The 21469-nt window shown below is 40.1% G+C and overlaps 2 protein-coding genes across 8 annotated transcripts in view; one reads left to right on the top strand and one right to left on the bottom strand.

The window, feature by feature from the left end:
* The first annotated feature begins 2964 nt into the window (after window positions 1-2964).
* The window catches only part of CCNT2 (cyclin T2), a 25831-nt gene continuing 7326 nt past the window's right edge, over window positions 2965-21469 (top strand). For 5 of the 7 annotated variants that reach the window (XR_014956690.1, XM_085584869.1, XM_021548638.3 and 2 more), the window contains exons 1-7: window positions 2965-3194; window positions 3878-3959; window positions 10394-10522; window positions 11015-11075; window positions 12131-12193; window positions 18378-18423; window positions 19740-19903. Coding sequence is in view for 6 of the 7 variants with exons in the window: in XM_085584869.1 (XP_085440995.1) it covers window positions 2995-3194; window positions 3878-3959; window positions 10394-10522; window positions 11015-11075; window positions 12131-12193; window positions 18378-18423; window positions 19740-19903 (745 nt within the window). In the remaining variant the exon portion in view is untranslated. Of the gene's footprint in view, window positions 3195-3877; window positions 3960-10393; window positions 10523-11014; window positions 11076-12130; window positions 12194-15356; window positions 15553-16048; window positions 16174-18377; window positions 18424-19739; window positions 19904-21469 lie in introns of those variants that run through there. The other 2 variants (XM_077784915.2, XM_077784913.2) reach the window with 2 other exon arrangements.
* MAP3K19 (mitogen-activated protein kinase kinase kinase 19) overlaps window positions 19884-21469 on the bottom strand; it is a 21691-nt gene continuing 20105 nt past the window's right edge. The window contains exon 10 of the transcript XR_014956689.1: window positions 19884-20977. The gene's annotated coding sequence lies outside the window, so the exon portion shown is untranslated. The remainder of the gene's footprint in view (window positions 20978-21469) is intronic.

The following is a 21469-nucleotide window of genomic DNA, read 5'->3' as shown; positions in this document are numbered from 1 at the left end:
GTTTCCTGTTATGTCCAAAGCAAAAGCAAGGGTACTGGAAATGAGTATGCACAGGTATTGCCTGAGGATTTAAGCTGTTTTTAAACAATTCTGAAATCCCTGCTTTCATAATAAAGGAGAGATTTCATCTTTTGCAGTTATAAGAATCTCTGAATTATAATCAATGCCAAGTTATTAGGATTTGATTCCCAAGAAGGAAAGAGCTGAGAAAATGATGTACTGACTACACTTCTTTGTTATGACAGAATTTGAAAGAATATTAAAAGAGAATTTAAACAATGTTGATGCCCAATAAAAGGCAACATTTGCTTTTATCCACTGGTGGAAAATGCAGCCCACCACACTCAGCTCAGCACTGCAGGTGCACTCGTGCTTTGTCAATGTTGTGACAGGATGGAAAAGGTCTGTGTGGGGACTTTACATATTAGCTGCCACCTACAGCACTGGGAACTTACTCATCAGAAACAATTTGAACAATATGGTTGTAGGTGCAGAAGTAAGGTATTTGTGTGGGTAATACTCGGTGTGTCACTGTCACTGTCACAATAAATACTAGTGTTTGGCAACAACATGGGTTAATGTTCTATTCCTTACAAAATGCTTCCTAAAAGTAAGGCTGAATAGTTTAAATGTTGAAGTGCTAATGCTCTCCCTAGCTTGAGTCCTGCTATAGGAATGGAAAGGTGATTTGCTTTATAGACTATTGATTGAAGCAGGTTTTCATTATTATCCAGTGAGTGCATGGGCATCCTCCTCCCAGGAGAATTGTGCAGCAGTCAGAAAAACACGGATTAGCGTATCCAGTCTTTGTTCTTGGGGGAACATTGTCTGGCTACGTGTGGTGTCACCATTCCTCTGCTCAGTCTTGGAATATTCCAGGCAAAACAGAATTAGACAGAAGTTGTTTTTACCTCTGGCCATGGCTGTCACACGCTGAACCTGAAGGATGCTGAACATCAGCAGTTCCTGCTGATCCCAGCCTCTGTTGGACAACAAAGAAAACTCTGTCCTTCTTTACAGTGCCCAACCCACCCAAAAAAAAAAAAAAAGTATTGTGAATTGGAGCTGAATTAGTCAGCAGCTCAGAGATTTACAATATCAATTTTTTATGTAAGAGTAAAAGAAGAGCCAGAAAATAGCTTTAACAATATTTCTTGTCCTCAGGTTCACAAGACTACTGTTGACCTTTTTTATTTAAATATTCATATGCAGGTATTGAGTTTTCAGCATGCATGATTTTTCAACCAGATTGTTTTAATTAAATTTCAAAGTCAAAAGGCAATTTCATTCTCATATTTCCCTTCAGTATACGTGATTCTCACAGATGTTTAAATGGATTTAAGAGGAAAATACATTATGATTCCTACAATACATTTTTAATTGGATTAATTATTCAATTTTTTATGAATGAAACCAGTTAGGTAAATGAAAATGCAATGTCACATCTTTGGAGACCAAGGTCTGGAACCTCTCCAATAGCAAGAACAGTATTTAATTACTTTAACCTGTGACTAAATGGGTGATTGCAGTACCCTGCATGGGAGTTAATTAATGTGCATACCCTGCATAAATCATATTCATTATGCACCGTCATTATTTAATGATATTCTATGTATTCTTGATATGTTAAGATTTTTAAGACAGGGATAGATATATATATATATATATATAATCTTCCCTCCATCTTTTCATTTCATTAACGAAGCTAATGTAAAATTCTAATTGCAGCCAGATGAGAACATTTTTAATAATCCTCCACCAATTACTGCAGGAATAAAGAATCTACGTTGAATATCCAAACTTTATGAGCTTTACACAGTGATTTAAACAATGAGGTAAAACATTGTACCTTGATTGTTACAGACACACAAATATGAAGTCGAAGATCAGCTAATTACATGAGAAGTCTTTGAGGTTTAATTTCCTCTGCATATGCAGGATCTTAAAGAAGAGACACATTTGGGAAGATCAGACAAGTAATTCACGCCTGTGCTGCATTATACATCTGTATATTTCATCAGTACAACATAGGGTCTAGTTCTAAGATTACAACTACTCGTATAAAATTGGCACTGAAGTTGTAAAAGAACTCGTTGTGATGTAACTTCAGGTGAACAAAACCACTGCAGGCTGGCAGTGGCATGTACTGAACACGAGCAGAACTCTCATCTTCATGCACGGTGATCAGAACTTTAAATACCTTTTCTCACACTTTGAACCCTGAATCCATAAACTCAAACCATGGCTGGAATTCCATCACTGGCACGCTGGACCTGTTCATCTGCAATGACACAATTCATAATAATAACAATTCATCATTTTCTTGTGTATTTCCCAAGTGTCCACAAGCTGATATTGCCAGCAGACAGGAATTTTCTGGGAACTAGTTGTGCATTCAAAATCTTTCCTTCTTTCCTCCCTTTCTACGTCCTCCAAGTAGGCTGTTCTGTGATTTGCTTGCTTTAAAAAAAGGAATATTTTTTATCTTTTTTTTTTTTTTCACTTTATTACGCATAAAAAAGGCAGCCAGACCGAGACTAAATATTTGAGCTATGGTATGAAATAGACACGCAGTTCAAGGGTGGTCAGGCACTGGGGTAGCTATTACAGGGCAGGGGTGGAGCCAGCAGCGCTGCCTGTGCTCAAGGCGTCCCACGCGGGCAGTGGGCGATGGGGTTACAGTGGCGGTGCTGGGCTGCCGGGGCGCCGCAGAGGTCCCTTCCAGACCCCGCAGCCCCACGGATCCATGGCCCCGCAGCCCCATGGCTCCACAGCCCCCTGTCCCCGCAGCCCCGTGCCCTCCCGGCCCTCCGCCCGGGCCGCCATGGCCCCGCCACGGCCGCGCCCTCAGCCCACGTGACCCCGCCCGGCGCGCGGCCGCCCCGCCGCGAGACTCCATGGCGGAGGGCGCGCGCGGGCGCGGGAGCTCTCGCGAGAGGCGCGATGGAGGCGGCGGGAGGAGGCGCCGCAGGAGCGGGAGGAGGAGGAGGTGTCATGGCGGCGGCGGGCGCGGGCTCCGCGGGGTCCGCAGCGCGGGGCGGCGGCGGCTCCTCGGCCGCGTCGCGCTGGTTCTTCAGCCGCGAGCAGCTGGAGAACACGCCCTCGCGGCGCTGCGGCGTGGAGGCCGACAAGGAGCTCTCGTACCGGCAGCAGGCGGCCAACCTCATCCAAGACATGGGCCAGCGCCTCAACGTGTATCCGAGCGAGGCCGGGCGGGACGGGCGTGAGGGCGGCGGGGGCCGCGCGTGGAGGGGCGGCGGGGGAGCTCCGCGCCGGTGCGGGAGCCGTCCCGGGAGCGCTCCCCGGGCTGGAGCCGTGGCCCGGAGGCACAGAATGGGAGGAGGAGCCTGGCGGACCGCGCCGCGCTCTTTGTCGGCGCTGAGGGACTCGGCTCCCACCTGCCCGCGGCTGCGGCTGCTCCGAAGGAAATCCCAGTCGCCGCGTGCCCCGAAACGGGCACCTCCTCCTAAGCCGTTCTTTAATGTGATTTTTCAAAGGAAAAAAAAAAAAAAAACCGATCAGAGCATGGCCAAACCCTCAAATCCCTTGCTGAAATAGTTGAACTGGAACAAAACAAAAGCACTTGAGAGAGTGTTTCAGTGAACGTCGCCCATTGAGGAGATTTCATTCCGTGGGTGACCGTGGGGAGCCTGGCGTAGGAATCTCCACATGATCTGTGAAACAGATGGGAGCGATACGTGCTAATATCAGTTAAAGATGTGCTAATATCAGTTAAATTCTGAAGTGTCACGTCCCTAATCCATTTTCGGCTGAAGACAATATGTTGAGAGCAGTGATTGATATAGAAAGCCCATCGTTTACAGTTCTTGTAGACTATTTTCTTCATATGTACTGTTTCCTTCATTTAATCTTCCAGATCTCAGCTTACCATAAATACTGCAATTGTTTACATGCACAGATTTTATATGCATCATTCCTTCACAAAATTTAATCGAAATGTAAGTATGATTTTATGTTTGGTAATAGCATGCCAGTAATTTTGGCAGTTCTGACTAAGAAGTGTTACGTGCAGGAGTGTGAAGTGTGATCTGTTTTTAGGAATTCTAGCTTCTTATCAATGGTTTAGAAGTAGTAATGATACTTGTTTGCAACTTTAGATTACTTAAACTAGTAGCAATTAAATTTTATCATCTGCCATCGAAACAAAAAATAAATAGGCACCATCAGCAAGCACATTATAGATGTGTGAAGAATACATTTAGATGTTTCAAATATGGCTGGTGTTTATGTTCTGAAGTTTGAAAGGCTAATGTGTAGAAACACATTTTTCATGGTGAAGTCAGTGGAGGTTCTGGCATGGTGTGTCTGACAGTGATAATGTGGTTATGTGTTTGTCTATATGGATTATGTAGCTGTTCCTGAAGCAGTGTAAATTATTTCACCTAGTCTAATCTTAAGTGGCGTGATAAGTCACATAATATGAGAAAAATTTTTAGATCTGTTGAGGTAAATCTTGTTTTGAGGTAAATCTTGTTTTGCCTAATAACCTGGACATGTTGACTCTGAACACAGTCTGTGTTGTTAAGAACAGAATTTTTCAGTAAAAATGCTAGCTGTTATTGAGGAACATTGTGACTGGTATGGAACTGGAGATAACTTGGCAATGTGAGGCTTGGTTTTTTTGTTTTTTTTTAATGTCCAATGCTGGATGCAATAGGTGGAAAAAAAATAATAACATAATAGTCTAGGTGTTCTTGGGGTTTGTTTGCTTTAGGGAAGAACAGTTAATAGTGATGGTGGCTTGTAATTAAATGTTAAGGATGAATTTTCTTAGATCTTTTAATGACAAAACAGAGACTGACAGATGTTAGGTCTAGGTCAGAGCAGACCTTTACCTACCAAGGGATAGACTCCTGCAAACCTTGCACTCTCTGCACTTGGGACAGGTACACAGTGGACTGCAAGGAGAGCCAACTCTTCTTCTTGTCATGAATTTGTTCATTATTGTTGGCTGAGCTAATGGGCACTTTGTTTGGTGCCTGTTTAGCTGGAAATACATTTGTATTTTTTTGTACGTACATTTCAGAAGTTCATATAATTACTTTTCATGCAAAATTTAAGCTAAACTCAAATTTCCAGCAGCTTGTTACCCGAACTGCAGTATTCATCCATACAAGTTTCTCTTTCTCCCCTCCTGCTGCTGTTCTGCCCACTTAGCAGTAACCTGGAGCTGGTGGAAGAGGAGCTGTGAGGCATCCAAAGTTTTCTGGGACTGTTGAATGGCTTGTGGGTTTAATAAACTAGAGCTGCTTGGAGAGGAGAGATGGCTCAGTGCAGAGCTGCTGTGTTTATATATAGAGCCACATACCTGTTAAATCACCTGCTGGGGTTCTGCTTGTACTGTCTGCTGGTAATCTGGGCTAGATTTAGGCAGCAAGAAGCTTTGGCTGCTGTGTTTGGGTTCTCACTGGATACTGGTAAATGACAGTCATTTGGAACTGGCAATGCAGTAGTGTTGAATGTGTAGTGCTCTTCATATGAAAACCATGGCTTAAATTAAGTTATGAATCGTAAAATTCACAAGTAATCTATGTAAGGGCAGAATGCCATGGAAACTACAGCTATTACAGGGGAAGGAGGTGTAGTGTTTAATTCTCAGGCAATAATGTTCAAAGTTAAAGGCAAGTGAACTGCAGGTTGTACCTCAGTAGGATTGATTCTTGATGAACTCCTGTTTGTACTTCTTAATGAGCATAAGGCCAGAGAGTGGCTTTGTGTATGTGCTGATGGGCAAGAGCATTTTCTTTTTACAATTCTGTAGGATAAAGAGGGTCTCAGTGAATGCAGTCACTTTTAAAGTATTCCCAAACCATCCATTAGGTCCTCTGTAGAAAAAGCAGAAGCCGAGAACTCTAATAAATACTTAATATCAAATCTCCAGAGTACTTGGCAAGCTAAAAATGTAACAGTATTAATCTCTGCAAGGAGGAAGTAACCCTTGGAGAGGAGTAGTAAGGTACTGGCAGTCTCAAAGGTAAGACCTAGGTAAGCTGTCCTGCAGCATATGCAGTGTATCTCTAATATTTCTTTGTTGTGTGCACGTGGTGCTGTTTATCCATGGCAGGAAGGAATGTGAATGCTGGGGCTAGAAAATTAGATGGCCATTAGTCAGAATGCCTTATGATCTGAAAAAATGTGGCCTGTGTTGTCTTGTTTTATTGGTAGATGAATGTTTTTAGTCTGGTAATAAGCATTTGCACATTTGTCATCATGATGACTGCCAGGTTATAGAAATACACACGTATGTCATGTATGTGACCTGCACTTAATTGTCAACAACAGGGCTTCTAATGGAAGCTCAGTTGCTGAATAGGTGCTGTCTTCATTTTATGGGTTTTTTCTTCAGTGTAAGTTTTTGCTAAACAATTTTACAGGCTTTCAGAAGTTTGAGCCATCTGTGAACAGAGAACAGAATTCCCAACAGTATCTTCAATGTAAAGCCACAGGGGTGGCATGTACTAGTTAATTTAGTCTTGGTTCATTGGGAATGTAGTATATATACTGCTTATTGGCCAAATATTCCTTTTTTTTGAAGTTTCTGTGAGCTAGCAAGTCACTTATGGGTTGCTCTGGATTACCTGCTGAGTGCATGCATTTAGGTGCAAAGAAGAAAGTATTGATGTTTGGATGTTGCAGTCAAAGCAGGCAAAGTCTTTGCAAGGTTGCTGTGCTCCAGTGAGGGGTGGAATCTTGCTTTACCAATTCTGGGAAGCAGAATTGGATGCCCTGACTACTAGTTTCCCTGGCTGTGCAAATAACAGGAGCTACTGTGGATTTCCTCAGCACAAATTATTCTTTCTACATTGCTGACCGGGGACTTTGGGTTGCTAAGTATAAAGTTAGTCTGTGCTAATATTGGGAATGGGAGGGAGCTTGCTGGCTTTTTATAGGCAGTACTAGCCTCACTATTATACTTTAAAATATCTTCAAAATTAAAATTCTTCTGCAAATACCATTTCTACAGTACTTGTGTGTTACATTGTTATATAGCAAATAGTTGTTTTGGATGCTTATTCTTCAATACACTCTGATTTGTAGAACAGAAAGGGGGAATATCCTTTGTATGCTGGCAATGAGAGGTAAGGCATCCAAATGGGAGCTGTAGTTTTTAAATATAATCCTTAGAAATGCCATGTGGAATACCAATCAGCCAGTTGAAAATAGTCTTGATGATGTCAAGGGGTTTTTGTGACATACAGTGGAGCTTAGTGAAGAGCTTAAAGAAGGCTGCATGAAGAATTGTTTTCCTTCAAGTGCAAGGTAAGTGAGTTGTGTGGAGGGTGTTTTGTTTCCAGTCCTTCTGCATTCCTTGTGCCTTGTCCAAATCACAATATTAAACAGTTGACTTTGCAGTTTTGCAAAGTTCTTGAAACTTTCATAATACGCTTCAAGCTCTGGTTGAGTTAGAAGCTGTTTTGGGTATTTCAGTTCTGGTTTTAATAGTGCAATTTAACATACTTGCTGCTTTTATGCAATGCAAGCTCCTGGTTACAATAAAAAAAAATTCCTCACAGCTCTTTGTGTTCAAACTTGAAAACCCTCTCATAAACTGTAAGCACTTAATGTCTTAGGCTAAACTGTATCGGTCTAAAAACATTCTAATATTGGCATTGGAAGGGAGAGGGAGATCTCAGAAAACCACATGCACGCTGCTGATGTGTTCTGAGGTTTTTCTGAGTGCCTTTGTCATTACACTGCCTTTTACTTTTGAAGTGAGAAGACCTGTACCACAGTTGCCAGTGCAACTTGGTGTGTAATGCTTTTGGATTGTGTTAACAAAGCTCTTATGTTTTGGGGATTTTTCCTATTTTTGTGGGACTTGGCTAGTTGTAAAGTGGGATTTAATGTCATACATCACATGTGTTCTGAAGATTTCTCAAAGTCTATTTGGGGTGCATAGTATATAATTACTCTAAATTATTTTGATTGATACCAAATTAAGATATTTATATATAGGAAATACACTATTGCTTTGTCAAGTATGTTTCTTTAATTTTGCTTTTTTTGTTCTACTTTGCTTGGGTTTTTTGCCATTTTTGGTAATTGGAAACAAATGAAAGCATTTGAGTAACTTTGCCAGTTATACACTTAGCAGGGTGTGTTCACTGAAGACTACATTTTGCCAAGTGTGGAATTTTACTAGGATGTCTATTTTTCTGAATGAATACCAAGGGAGCTAAAAATAATGGCCTGCTCTAAACTGGGAGTGAGAACCCTTGTCCTAGATAGGATAAAGACCTGAAATTCTTTGGCCAGAAGCCAACACTTCTTTTTGAAGGAAATAGTTAATTGGGCTGTACATGGATTTCTGATGAACAAGAATTTTATGACACTTAATCAGCTTGACTTAATCAGCCTCCAGAGCTGTGTTTTGTGTAAGGTCTTGGAGATCAGGAATTGTATGGAGAACCTCTTGGCCAGATGTGATCTGCTTCAGTAAATCAGAAGAGATCCTGAATTCAGCCTGATGGTACTTTTTTGGAAAGAAGTAGAACTTTGGTGCAGTCAGCCACAGAGTAACAGTGAGTGAGATTTAATCGTGTGGTCATTGGTGACTTAGTTCAAATAATGCCTCAGTGAAGTGGAAATGTTTTCAGCCATGGGAGTTGTTGAAAATTGAGTTCTGTAAAATACCTTTATATGACAGGCAGCCTGTGTGTGCTGCCTGGCATCTTCTGCATTTTCTGCCACTTCAGAGCTGTTGATACTCTCTGAACTCCAGAAAGTGTTTCCATCATATTTACTGTTTAAAAGTTTTATCTCAGTGTGAGACACATTTCAAGTAGTATGTCCTTGGCAAAGGAAATCCCTTCCAGAATTTCAAATCATTACTTCAAGCAATGGGATAGGAACTTCTACAGAATCATCAGAAGTATTAAATTACAGTGCTAATATGGCCTTGTTCAGCAACACTTCACCTTGGGTTTTTATTTCATTTGTTCATCAGGCTTAGGTTACAAGATTCTTAAATAGAAAACAGGGGTTCTTGACTCCCTTGTAAAAGAATTTGCTCCCTGTGACTTGTTTTGGGTGGTTGGTTTTTATAGACTGAGATTTTTGCTATATTTCTCATGGCTTACTTCTACTCATCAAAAGAGTATTGCCTTACCAAGGTGTCAATTTTCAAGTCTGCCACCTTTAAAGTTTTACTTAAGATCCAAGCAGACATTCCAAAGTGATTTAAGGATGCAAAAAAGTACTCTCAGTACATTTGAAAGCTTCTGAAATTTAATCTCTTAAATGTTTAATTAGTTTGTTGCAGTTTTGCATATATTGTAAGTTTCTATACCAAATATTTCATTTTGGCATAAAAAAGGGCTGCTTACTGGCAAAAAAAGCAAACCTGGCTTTAGGGGGCTATGTCTCCTATTTAGCCTAGCTCTCTTTGGGCATTGAATGACAAATCAAATACTTGCATTACCTGCACCATGCATTAATTAAACTCAGCAAGCAGCTATTTCAGTCTCTGAATAAATGCTTTATACTGGCTTAATTTTGCCCATTTTAATCAGCTTATGTCTAGATGATTTCTAGTACCATTTTAATTCCTGATTAACATGGGCACATTTTGCATGCAAAGAGAACCTAATTCATCAGTGATTTGTGGTTTGCTGTGTACTGTCTGTACACATCAGTCACTCTCGCTGACAACAGGCAGCAAAATTCTACTTCACAGCTAACTCTTGGGTGATACTGAACTGCCACCTTATGACACCTAGAGTTTGATATAAATTTCCATCTTTAAATGTGATGTGTAGTCTTTACTAACATTTGATAGAATTGGTGCTTTACAAATCCTTACGCTGTGTTTTCCAGATACTTCTGGGCATATAGTAAAGTTTCTAAGAATATATGTGTATATATAAAGTTTCTTTTACTTGTAGAGCCTGTGTTTATATAGCAAGCTGTTTTTATTAAAGTTCTCTGCAAAGTTTCTCACTCTTTGGGAGAATTAAATGCTACCAGAACTTGTGATCAGCTGTTCTGCTGAAAAAATGGTGTAGTGACTCGCTCTGTGCAAGAAATTGGATGAACTTTCTCATGAAGTATATTTAACTTGAAACAGCTTGTTCTACTGTGACTAAGTCTTCTGGGCCAAAATATTTTATGTTGAACTAGAATTAGTTTGACCTCAGACATCTTACAAATGTAATTTAACGTTATGCTACTCCTTCCCTGTGCTGCTGAGAGGATTGCATCAGTTACAAAATAAAACATGACTAGTTATATTTTTGTTACCTTGCATGACTTCAAAACTGAAAAAAAGCCACAAATCCAACTTCTTAAACCTTTTCTGTGCTAGTTTAGACTCCATAAGAATTCAAGTCGTGCTTGTAAAAAGTTAAAAAATACACATGTTTTTCTTCTTCAGATAATGTCTCCCACGGCATTGTTTTTGGCTGCAAAAGTGGAAGAACAGCCACGGAAACTTGAACATGTTATTAAAGTAGCAAATGCCTGTCTTCATCCTCAAGAGCCACAGCTGGATACAAAGAGTGATGTAGGTGGAAGTTACGGTCTCAAAGATACATGGTTTGAAAGATGATATTTCGTGTAATGATTGTTACATTGTTTTACTGGAATATTGCTCTCTGCAGCCTAGGAAGAAAAGCCTTTGTTTTTATACCATTTAAGTCTTTCTATTACTTAGTGCAATTTCTTAAAGACTCACTTATTTGTTATGAAACTTGAAGAGATTGCTCCATCTTGAAATTCTTACAGCACCCACCTGACCTCCCAAAAATGCTTTGCTGGAATAGATTTTCCGAAATCCAGACTAAATTAATCTTCTTGTGAAATGCAGGCAGATGGAACTGAATTTGTAGCTGTGTGTGGAGGAAAGTAACCACAGTGTGAAGTGTTGTGACTTGTCAGTGCTCACTGGTGTGGAACTGCTGCTGTATCTTGTGTTGCTGTACCAGAGAGGCAGTGTGAGAGTGAAGTTCTGAGGCAATCCCTGCTGTGTCTTCACCTGACTGCTTGTTTGTTTCAGGCATACCTTCAACAAGCCCAAGAGCTGGTTATACTTGAAACAATAATGCTTCAAACTTTAGGTATGTCTTTCTAAATACCTCCTGTGCAGCCAGCTTGCCATGAAGAGCTAGGGGGACCCAAATAACTGGATTTTTTATGTGCTATTGGAACACTAGAATTTAACTGTTTTCCTGTATAACTTCTGAATTTAGTTTTGTGTTACCAGTTTTGCTGTGTTCACTGTGGAGAATAAAGGTGTGTCTGTACTTGTGAAAGAGATGTTTCTGACAGTTTGAGTTAGGCTTCCAAGTAGATTTTACTCCAAGTAGTAATTACATTGAGATTTCTTCCCATAAGGTAACATGGTGTGGTAGGCTGGCTGTGTGTGTCCTGAAGCAGTTGGAAAGAGCTTTTTACCCAGTGCTCTTCCCCATTCTGCCTTGAAGAAGAACATAGAAGACCATTATGTAATTGAGTGACTCTGAACAAACACAAGTTGTAGTGTAGCCATTTAATGGATTCAGATGATTCCAAAATTTGAAGTGGAATGTTGTGTCAAGAAACTCTTCTGACTAAAATACCATAGAGACAATTACAGCCAGAGGCCTGAGAACACTGACTTGCTCAGACATTCTTAAATACCACTTGAGGTATTGTTAAAAGAAACAGCTCACAGTAGTGACCTAGTTCTTAAAACAGAAGGGTTTCTTAAGTCACTGATCTACAAATTGACTTCATTTCTATTTTCATACATGCAACATGTTTCAGTGCTAGAAATCAATTAATATAAGTATACATGCACACACATATTTCATTGTGTTTGCAGCACAGTTTTTACTGACTTACTAACTTGCTAGAAATTGTTCAGATATATTCAGCTGTAAAAGATAGTAATTTTCCAGGTTAGGTGTGTACAGGATTTAAGATTACAGGAGGAATATTTTAGTAACAGATTACAAAGTGGCTTTACCATCTGCCATTCAGAAGTATGAAAAGGCAAAGAATAAAAGGCTTTTAATTAGTGTTACTTATTCTGCAGTGAAAATATTTTAGATCTATGGGGCAACATAAGGGGTTTGCTTTTTATTTTGCAGATGGAAATGTATAATTCTAAAATGTATTTGTAACTCCTCAGGTTTTGAGATTACCATTGAACATCCACACACAGATGTTGTGAAATGCACACAGTTAGTGAGAGGTCAGTGACTTTTAACCACTTCTGTAAGTCTTCTTTTACCTTTCTAGTAAAATTTGAAAATAATGTTATTTGTCTAATATAATTTTTCACAAGCTATGTTATCCAAGGAGTATGTTTAAAATTAATTACAAAGAGTTTGATATTTACCTTTAGTAAGTCATAGAGTCCAGTTCTCTGTCCTTCTTTTTTTATTTTTTGGTTTGTTTGTTTTCTTATTAGCTTTGATTTTAATCGTACCTGTTCCATGTGTTCTGGAATGACAGAAGCAGTCAGCAGTTGCAAATTGTTTGGCCAGATCCATAGTATTGTTTTGAGCTGATGATTTTCCCTCTTAAATAGTTTTGCCCATTGATGGCTAATGCCTGCTTTTTGTCTCAGCAAATCTTTTCAGGTAATGGACTGAGGGATAAAGAGAGTGCATAGCAAGTGTGCTGTCACATGCAAATAGGTGTGACTAATTGTTTTTCTGGAGCAGTGTGTCCTTACTTGTTTTGGATGGTAGCACAAAACCTCAAACCTTTAGTTAAACATATCCTGTAACTTGTCTGCAGCTCATTGATGTGACTGGCTAGAAACCTGTTTTGTTCTCTATAATTTTTGTGGCATTTTGGCACATCTTCTTTAATTCTAGAATTGGTTTCTTTTGGATCTTCAAAAAAAGATGAAAACACCCTCTTATAAGATGTAGGATGAAAAAAAGAAGTTGTAAAAGCATCTAAAATAAGCTTTTCACTTTAATTATGTTTCTTAAGTAAAACATGTTTTGAAATTAGTAGACCATGGTTGTTAGTCTCTAGACATTAGCTGGTTTTGCAGTGAAAAATGCATAAATGCTTCTAAGTTTTTGGTGTTTTTTCTTCTCCCTCTATAAAATATATAAATTTTTGGTACAGCCTGACCTTGTAAACTAGATTTGGTTTGTAGTAACTCTGAAATTAACGATGTTCTTTCAAGGAAGAGTGTCTCTTATTTTCTGTGGCTTCCTGGTGTAGTATCTGCAGACACTGAGCAGGGCTGGTGCTGTAACTTACTTGCATATAAAGTGGTTTATTGCTCTCCTTGCTCTAAGATAATGATTCTCTGCTTTCTGCCCAGTGCATGAATCCAGTTGCACCTGAAGTCTCAGTAGTCTGTACCAGCTGCTCTGTAGGGTTCTGCTTTGGCTTTTCTTAGCTCTTGGTCACTGTAAATGTGATCACATTTTACTCTCTTGGGGAGCCCCTGTGCTCCTGTTTGGTGTCTGGGGCTCTGGAGAGGGGTGGGGGAATGTTGTATTGCCTCAGGACTTCCACATCAGTGTGTGTCACTCAAGCCTACAGGCACACTGCTACACAAACTGGATTGCCTTTCATCAAGGGTGGATAGCACTCTAAGGCAGTTCAGCTTTTACTTTTGTGTTTTGTAAGCTAATTTTTTGTACTGACAAAATTCATACTTTGAAGATACTGTGATTTTTTAAATTTGACATACTTAATGTCAGCAGACTTGAAAAAATACTTAGAAGTCTAAAGTGATATCTTGAAATCTGAAGACTTCAGTGAGGGCTGAACATCTATGTAGCTCAAGGAGTGGTGCACAGTAAATATAATGTGTCTGATGTTTAAAAACCTGCTTACTGAAGGAGGTGTGCTCATTAGTGTGTGTGTGTGTGTATGGAATCCTTGGGAGCTTGTGTAGAGTGCTGTAGACTGTAAACACAAGACTTGAGTACCTCATATTAAAATAAGAAAAAGGAAACGAAATTAATTAATTTAAAACATCAGGCATGACATCTGATGTCAAGCAAGGACAGAATAACTGCCATGGAACATTGGTTTGATGTGTTGAGGGGACAGAGACATGGGCCTGTGGGCACAGTGATTATCTTCAGAGACACAGTGGTAGGAGTTTAGTTTCCTGTCCCTGAACTTTTATTTATTGGACAGTATTGGTTTTCAATGTCAGTAGATGCAATACTCAGATATCTGAGTCCTGAAGCTTTTAAAATATACCTTAGATTTATCAGTGTTAAACCTTTAGTGCTAATGGGATTGACTGCAAAGTTAAAGAATTCCAAGGTTACTTCACCCAGTTCTGGTAACCTCATCTTGGACAAAAAGCACCATTTCAGAAGGCAGAGATACCTTTTTTTGAATAAAGATGATTAACTTATCCAAGCCTGTTGTAATTAAAACTTCCAACTGCATGTTTGGAGAGAGGAGGAAGGGAGGAATGTAATGTCTGACTGAGTATCAAGAAAGAGGCAGCAAAGTTACCTGAGGTCTGTGAGTGTGGTTTTGGCTTTGTGCACTGCATTGTCGGGTGGTGGGAAAGGGCCCTTTGGCTGACTAAACTGCAGTGCCTCAGAGGATGCCTGATTCTCTCCATCACTTTTTGCTGTCTTGAATCCAGGTAATTTGTTTTATGCAGTCACTGTTACCTATTATTAAGCTGTAAGCTATCCCCTTTAAAAACAAAATGAAAAAATAAAAACCTAGTTTGTGTTGATGACGCTCAAAAAATTCAGCCAAGTCCTTTGTCAGAAGACTGTCTAGTCTGGCAGTGGCACACCAGAATCAATTGCTGGAAGCTGAAGATGAACTAGTAAGTGGGAGTTGGTGCAAATAAATATATTTGCTTCAACATACAACTAAAAAAAAATGAATTCTTCTCTAAGATTGAAAGCCTTCTTGAAGGTTTTATTAGACAACACAGATCGTTGCAGAGAAGGGGTGACTGGATGCCTAGAAAATGATTCATGATGTTCAGGCATACAATACCAAGTTACTCCTTCTGATGTTCAGAGAGTCATGGGTTAATGAAATTATTCCATCTTTGCAGTTTGGTCAGTATAGAAGACAAGGAAAATGGTGTGGGCTTAGTATTTTTTCTGCACCATTCTTCCTCAGTGTCAAGAGACTGAGAAGAGGAGACAGAACCATCATTCCATGACCATCATTCCTTAGGATCCCACAGGTCCAAGGAATCTGAAGGCAGTGGATATATGAGGGCCTGTCAGCAAGCTTCAGTGTCCATTCCAAGAATGCTCCAGTAGTGAAGAGAAGAAAGGAAAAAAGAAAAGGGGAAAAACTACCCCACCAAAACTGTTCTGGCTTTGGCCCTTGCTGCCTTCAACACTAGCTGAACGATCAGCAGTGAAACTGCCCAGTGACAAGACTGTGCCATGGTCCTCTTACACTCTGGTGCAAAATCAGTCTGTTCTCTGCCTGCTGCTGGTGAAACTAGGAATCCATATCCATATCTGCATCTTGGGAAGTCTTCAGTCACTCCTTTCTCTGTGTTGGAACACAACCTTTTGGAACTGAAGATGAGATCTCAAGGATTTCTAGGATTGTTCTCCCTACTCTGCACGTTATCAGGTATCTTGAACACCCATGATCCTTACTAATCTTTTGTGAAAATTGCAGTGTCAAGTCCTTCAAATATCCCATAGTATCTGTGTGCAGATGCCATTGCTTAAATCAGGCTGAGAAAGACAAAGTCAGCAGAAGAGGAGGTGAAAATGCATCAGCTTTTTCAGAGGGTATTCTCATGAGGAAAATTTGAAACTTAGTGGTGTGGAAAGATGTGAAACACCAGCTGCACTTGCTACAGGCGGCCTTCCCATTCTGAACTTTGACTTCAGGTTTTTATGGGCCTGTTCCCACGTTTTAAACACTTTCAAGAAAGTAAAGCCACCAGGACTGCTCAGACCTGAATGCCTCCACCATGGCCTCTTCCAGCCCTTTGCAGATACAACAGGCACCCTCCAGCATCCTCTGTTCAGAGCCTGGGGCTTTTTGCTTTTGCCAGAAGGACTTCAGCAAGCTTCTCTCTTCCAATGCTGACTGGCTAATCTGCAGTCTCCTCTTTCTGGGGAATGCTCACACATTGTCAGGGTCCAGGCACAGCCAGTTACCAGCTCCTAATGGGGACTTGGCAGTCACATTTTCATGAACATCCCAAGATCCAAGATAAGCTGTGTAGAAGAAAAGACTCAGGTATCTTGGAACTGCAAGCGGTGAATTGCGTGGCTATGCCCAATAAAAATCATTTTAGTTTCCAGTTGACAATCCCTTGGAGACAGCCTCTCAGAAGGTGTGTCAGACAGCAAGTCCTGTTTTAAAATATTGATGACTATTTCACTGATCCCTGTCTTATGGCTGCTTCTGCAGCAGTGAGACAGGATGGATGTTTCAAATCACACCTGAATGCTAAAATCAAAAACTGGTCATTCATGGCTAGTGTTGCAACCATTGATCCTGCAGCTTGTGAGTTATAAGAGCAGCTCTGCTGGCTTGTTTTAGCCCCTGCTTCAAGATTATTTAAATTTTGGAGATGTGCTTTCCACTGCTATAATGGAAGTAAACCACCAAAATATAGGTACCAAAATTCATTAGATTTAATTTCATTGATGGATTCTGCTCTATACCAAAGCTGCCCTACATAGAAGAGTTTGGGATGGATATTTTCAGTTGTGACTTGTGTTATCAGAGGCTTTAGTTGTGAGCTGAAGTTTCTGTCTGGTTTTGGCAGTGATTATTATTTAGCTGTAAATAAATTGAAACAGAATCATACTACTTTTAGTCTAGGTAAGGTATTTAGCACAGTAATTTTTGATTGAGGCTAAAGTGTGTGTTTCAAGATGTGATTCTTTTCTTCCAGGTATGTGTTTTGATTTACTCATCTTTCAAGCTGATGTTAAATAGAAGTTTTCTGGCATCTGCTTTTCTTCCTTGTTCAGAAGGGACATTTCAGTGAGAGTAGAGATGCTTCTTGGCCTTGCTCCCTTAATTCAAACATGTAACTTTACAGACTATATAAATCATTGAAGATCCTTCAGGCATTGCTTTGATGAAAAATGAAGAGCCAGACATCAATTTCAGTCTTACTCAACCATTGTATATTTTTATTTGTTATGACAGTCTCATTTCACTTTTTTTTTTTTTCCTTTGGTGATTCCACCTTACTTTTTTTTAGATGGGAGGAAGAGGTTAAACTCCTTGGTTTTCTGCCATGCAATTACCATTACTGTGCAAACTAAATATTATAGCATAACACATGTCAGTTCACCTTCTGATTATTATGGATTAGTAGAATTTGTGCATAGGAACAGATCCTGTTACTTTGCAACTTCCACATTCTTCTTAGAGTATGGCAATTCTGGCTGTGTAGCATGAAGACAAATCTGAATTTTATTCCTTGGCAATGATTAGAAGTTGAGTTAAATCACATTTTAATATAATTTTAAAAACTAAATTTAAAAGCCACTGTAGTATTTCTCAAACTTTCTAGAAATATTATTAGAATAAAAGTTTAACAGTATTCCCTTTGACATAAAATTCAACACTACGCTTTCTGCAGGTAGCACTGATTTCAAGTGATAGTGTCAAAGTAAGAATTCAATGAAGGCTGCATTCAATCTGCGGTTAAACCCCTTGTGCCCAGCTATTCCATTAAATGCATGTTACAGTAAGTTCTCTTACCTGAGTGAGGAGCATTGGGGTGTCACTCTAGGGGTCAGCACTCTGTGGCTGTAACAGCCCAAGTCAGTTTTTCATTTCTGGCATGTTGCAGTCCTGTGGTTTGTTTCGGTTTTTTTTTTTCTGACTAACTCAAAGGAATTTGTCTGTTTCCTATTGAAGCCTTGCCATAGATTTAACAAATACTGAGCAAAATGTTACAACTACAGTGCTCTTATTAGAAGGAGCAGAAAACTGATTTTTTCCCCAGGTAGTCTGGGGGCTTGCTGTGTTACTGGGCTTTGGGAGAGAGGTGTGGCTGTTTCGGGGAGGTGGGAGGGTGTCCTGCTCCTGCTCCAAGAGCAGATGGAGCACTGTGCTGTGAATTGGCCAGACCAAGTGCCTGCTGTGCTCCCAGCTCAGAGCAGGGATCCCTGCAGTGAGGGCGGGGGAGCAGCGCTTCCCAGAGCAGAGTGCTCGCCTGGCAGCTGTTGGAGGGAGCTGTCCTGTGGGCTGTGCACGGAGGGAGGGCCACTGAAGGGAATGACAGGTCCAGCTCCAGGACTGAGCGTGTCTCAGTCTTCTGTGTCTCAGATTATTTTAAAGGCTAGTTAGCTAAAGCCAGAACAGTACTTTAGAAATACCCAGCAGTAATTTTTGGAAGGTAAAACTGCTTGAATTTTGGAATGAACCTGACAAATTAGTGCAGATCTTTAATCTCTCTTGTTTTTCTTTTCTTACAGCAAGCAAGGATTTGGCACAGACATCCTATTTCATGGCTACCAACAGGTTGTTATCCTGAACCTCTTTGTTGCACTGTTGTAGCACACTATAGCTTCCTTTACTGCAGGGCCCCCTGATGTGTCTTACCCTTGTTGCAGTGGGGGACTGGGCCACCTCCAGTGGTGGTACCTCCCTGCCTGCAGTGCGGTGTATTGGACAAGGGCCTGATGGCACAAAGGGCTTAAATGCACAATGAGAAGTGTAGTGGTGCTTTCTGATGACTTTTTCTCGATTGTGAGTGCATAAGTCTAAAATTGGTAGCCTGAATAGCAGCTAAAGATTACAAAGAGATAAACTTAACCTAGAAATCCGAGCATCTTGGTAAGTACAAAACTATTTTTAGTTTACACTTGTAGTTAATGGCAGTTTTCTCTTAACTTTAAGTATATTGATTCAGTCGTAACTTATAAAATTCTAGTGGGTCTAAGATATTTTCAACTAGCTGATTTTTCTTTTTAGATAGAGTAGTACTAGCTAGCCCAATGTTATTTCTTTTAGAAATGGCTCTTTAATCTTAGTATATAGTTTTAAAACTTAAGTACTTAGATAAATTTAAAGTTCTGGGATTCCAAGTGGGTGTTTTATAGACATAGCCTGTCATAAAAAATTAGAGAGCAGGCTTTATTCTTGATAAATTCAATTTACCTCTTGCAGAACCACTTCAGCCTTTATTTAAGAGGATTACATTATGTGTAGATACAGTTTTTAAACAGTATCTGCTGGTTATTAGAACTGTTCAAAATTAATAAATAAATCCTGGTGGTTCCTTGATGGGCAAGATATTGTACTTAAGCAGCTGTTAAGAGAAGTTATGCTAAAGCAGTGAAAGTGAACCAATGTGTTTGTGGTGCTGGAAGCTAAAGACAATGTCAAAAATGTCACAAATCCAGGCTTGGTGAAAGTAAAGCCCACAAATAACTCACCTGGCTGCTATGAAACTGCTGGGGACCTTCTGATTGTCTCAGTCAGAGACTGCACAATTAGCTCTATGCATTACACTGCAGAATTTTAATTCACCATATTATACTGCCCTTTTTAGTACTTAAGTACAGTAGAATAAGTGGTAAATTTGTTTACTGTTTTTGCTATCAAAAGCTGTCAGGCTTTTGATAGCAAAAACAAATTAACTTTCTGCCAGATAAATGCCCTGCCCTTTGTTTTCTTAGGGCAATAAGATATCTTATGAGCTTATTCAACAAAATGTTTAATTGCTGTTGACTGACAAGGTATCTCATTCTGTATGTTAATAGTTGATTTGTTTGGGTTTTCTGTTTTACATGTTTGATTTCCCTTGGTTCCTCATTACGAAATGTGTGCAACAGCCTTCACCTTACCACATTCTGTCTTCAGTACAAGCCCACAGTGATAGCATGTGTGTGCATTCACTTGGCCTGCAAGTGGTCCAACTGGGAGATTCCAGTATCAACTGATGGAAAACACTGGTGGGAATATGTAGATCCCTCAGTTACTCTAGAACTACTAGATGGTAAGTCATGCTCCTTTCTCATTTTGAAATTCAAGGGTTTATTCATGTAAGGATGGAGCATAGTATGTAGTGAGAGCATTCAGCTGAAATTAAGTCTCACTGACTTCATGTGCTGTATCTTCAGTGAAAGAAAGGGATAAGAGTGGAGAGAACTTCAGAAGACAAACTTGGTTTGGCTGCTGGCTGGGGTGTCCACAAACCTTTTGGAGGTGGAGGATAGAATCCTGCTTTTAAATGCTTTTCAGAACCAAGACAGAGATGGAAATGTGTCAGTGCAAATTCATGCAGTCCTGATGGTTTCAGGTACCTCAGTGTTGTTTCAGTGACTGTTCACAAGGCTGTACATAAAATTGCCACGTTTATGAAGGCAGTTCTGTGTTAACAGTTTGGTGTAGCTTGTCAGATCTCAGACTCTGGTAAGAAGAAAGCATATGCCTAGAACACCCTACAGCTAGAAGTTTACTGTCTTTTAAGATGGTGTTTGCTACACCAGTGGAGTCTGAATTTAAGGGCCAGATGTGCTGCTGTAGAGGAGGTGGGAGCTCCTGGGGCTTTCAGATCTGTGTGTTGGACTTTGTTGGTCCTGGAGTGAAACGTTTGTTGCCTGGAGATCGCCAGGCTTCAGATGACCCAGCATTGACTCTGTTCCTGCTGCTTTCCTCTGGTGAGCTGTTCTTTCTTAATGACACTCTGGGGAGGGAGGGTTTGAAAGTGAGAAGTTGAGTAGATGTCATGTGAAGCGCAGAACCAGAGTGAGCTTCAAAGTGCAGGTTCAAACATCTCTGTCTTACTGGGCTTCTTTAAGCTGTAGCTGCAGTTCCAAACAGCAGCCTGCTGCCATCCCACCTGGTTGTGGGTTTGCAGCTTTGGTAAACATGCATTGTTTGGATTTGTGAAATCCCCCAGGGGAATGCTGTGGGCTCCTTGTGAACATCACTTAATCCTTCAAGCATTTATGGAGCTGGGGTGTTTAACAGACCCAGGCAGACCTGAGAGCTGAGGTAGTTTTGCAGTTGGGAGCAGCTTAGGTTATAACTTGCTTGTGGAATTCTGGAGAAGCCAGTTCTTCCAGACCTGTAAAAGACATACTTTTGCATTCAAATTCTGACTGTACCCAGTTGTTTTTAGCTTATGACTAAAATTAAGTCTCAATTAAAAGTATTTATATTTGCAGCTGATAAGCATGGAGATGTGTGTGTTCCTGTGGGCATACTAATTGTAAGGATTTTTGTTTTATTAACACAGCCAGCTACTCCACCTTGAACACAAATTATTTCAAAGCTGTTGTTTACAACAGTCCTTCCATGGGTCTGATGGCTGTGGTTTGTACACAGCTGATACTGGTTGTTCCTGAAGTTTGATGGAATGACTGAAACAGTGACTTAAAAATTTATGCTTTCAAGAAAACTCTAAACAGAATATGTACAGACTGAATGGCAAATATGCTATTTTAGAAACTTGTTTCTGTAGTTTTTGGTCTAACAAATCCAAGTTGTGCAAGAGTAAAAACAAAATATTATGGTTAAACCTGTTTTTCAGAATGTGTGTAGTTGTCAGCAGTCTGTC

Source organism: Lonchura striata, chromosome 7 (assembly GCF_050655825.1).
Source record: "Lonchura striata isolate lonStrDom1 chromosome 7, ASM5065582v1, whole genome shotgun sequence".
Classification (NCBI taxonomy): domain Eukaryota; kingdom Metazoa; phylum Chordata; class Aves; order Passeriformes; family Estrildidae; genus Lonchura; species Lonchura striata.
Note: the sequence above shows the minus strand (reverse complement) of the source record. Positions and strands in the feature narration are given on the sequence as shown.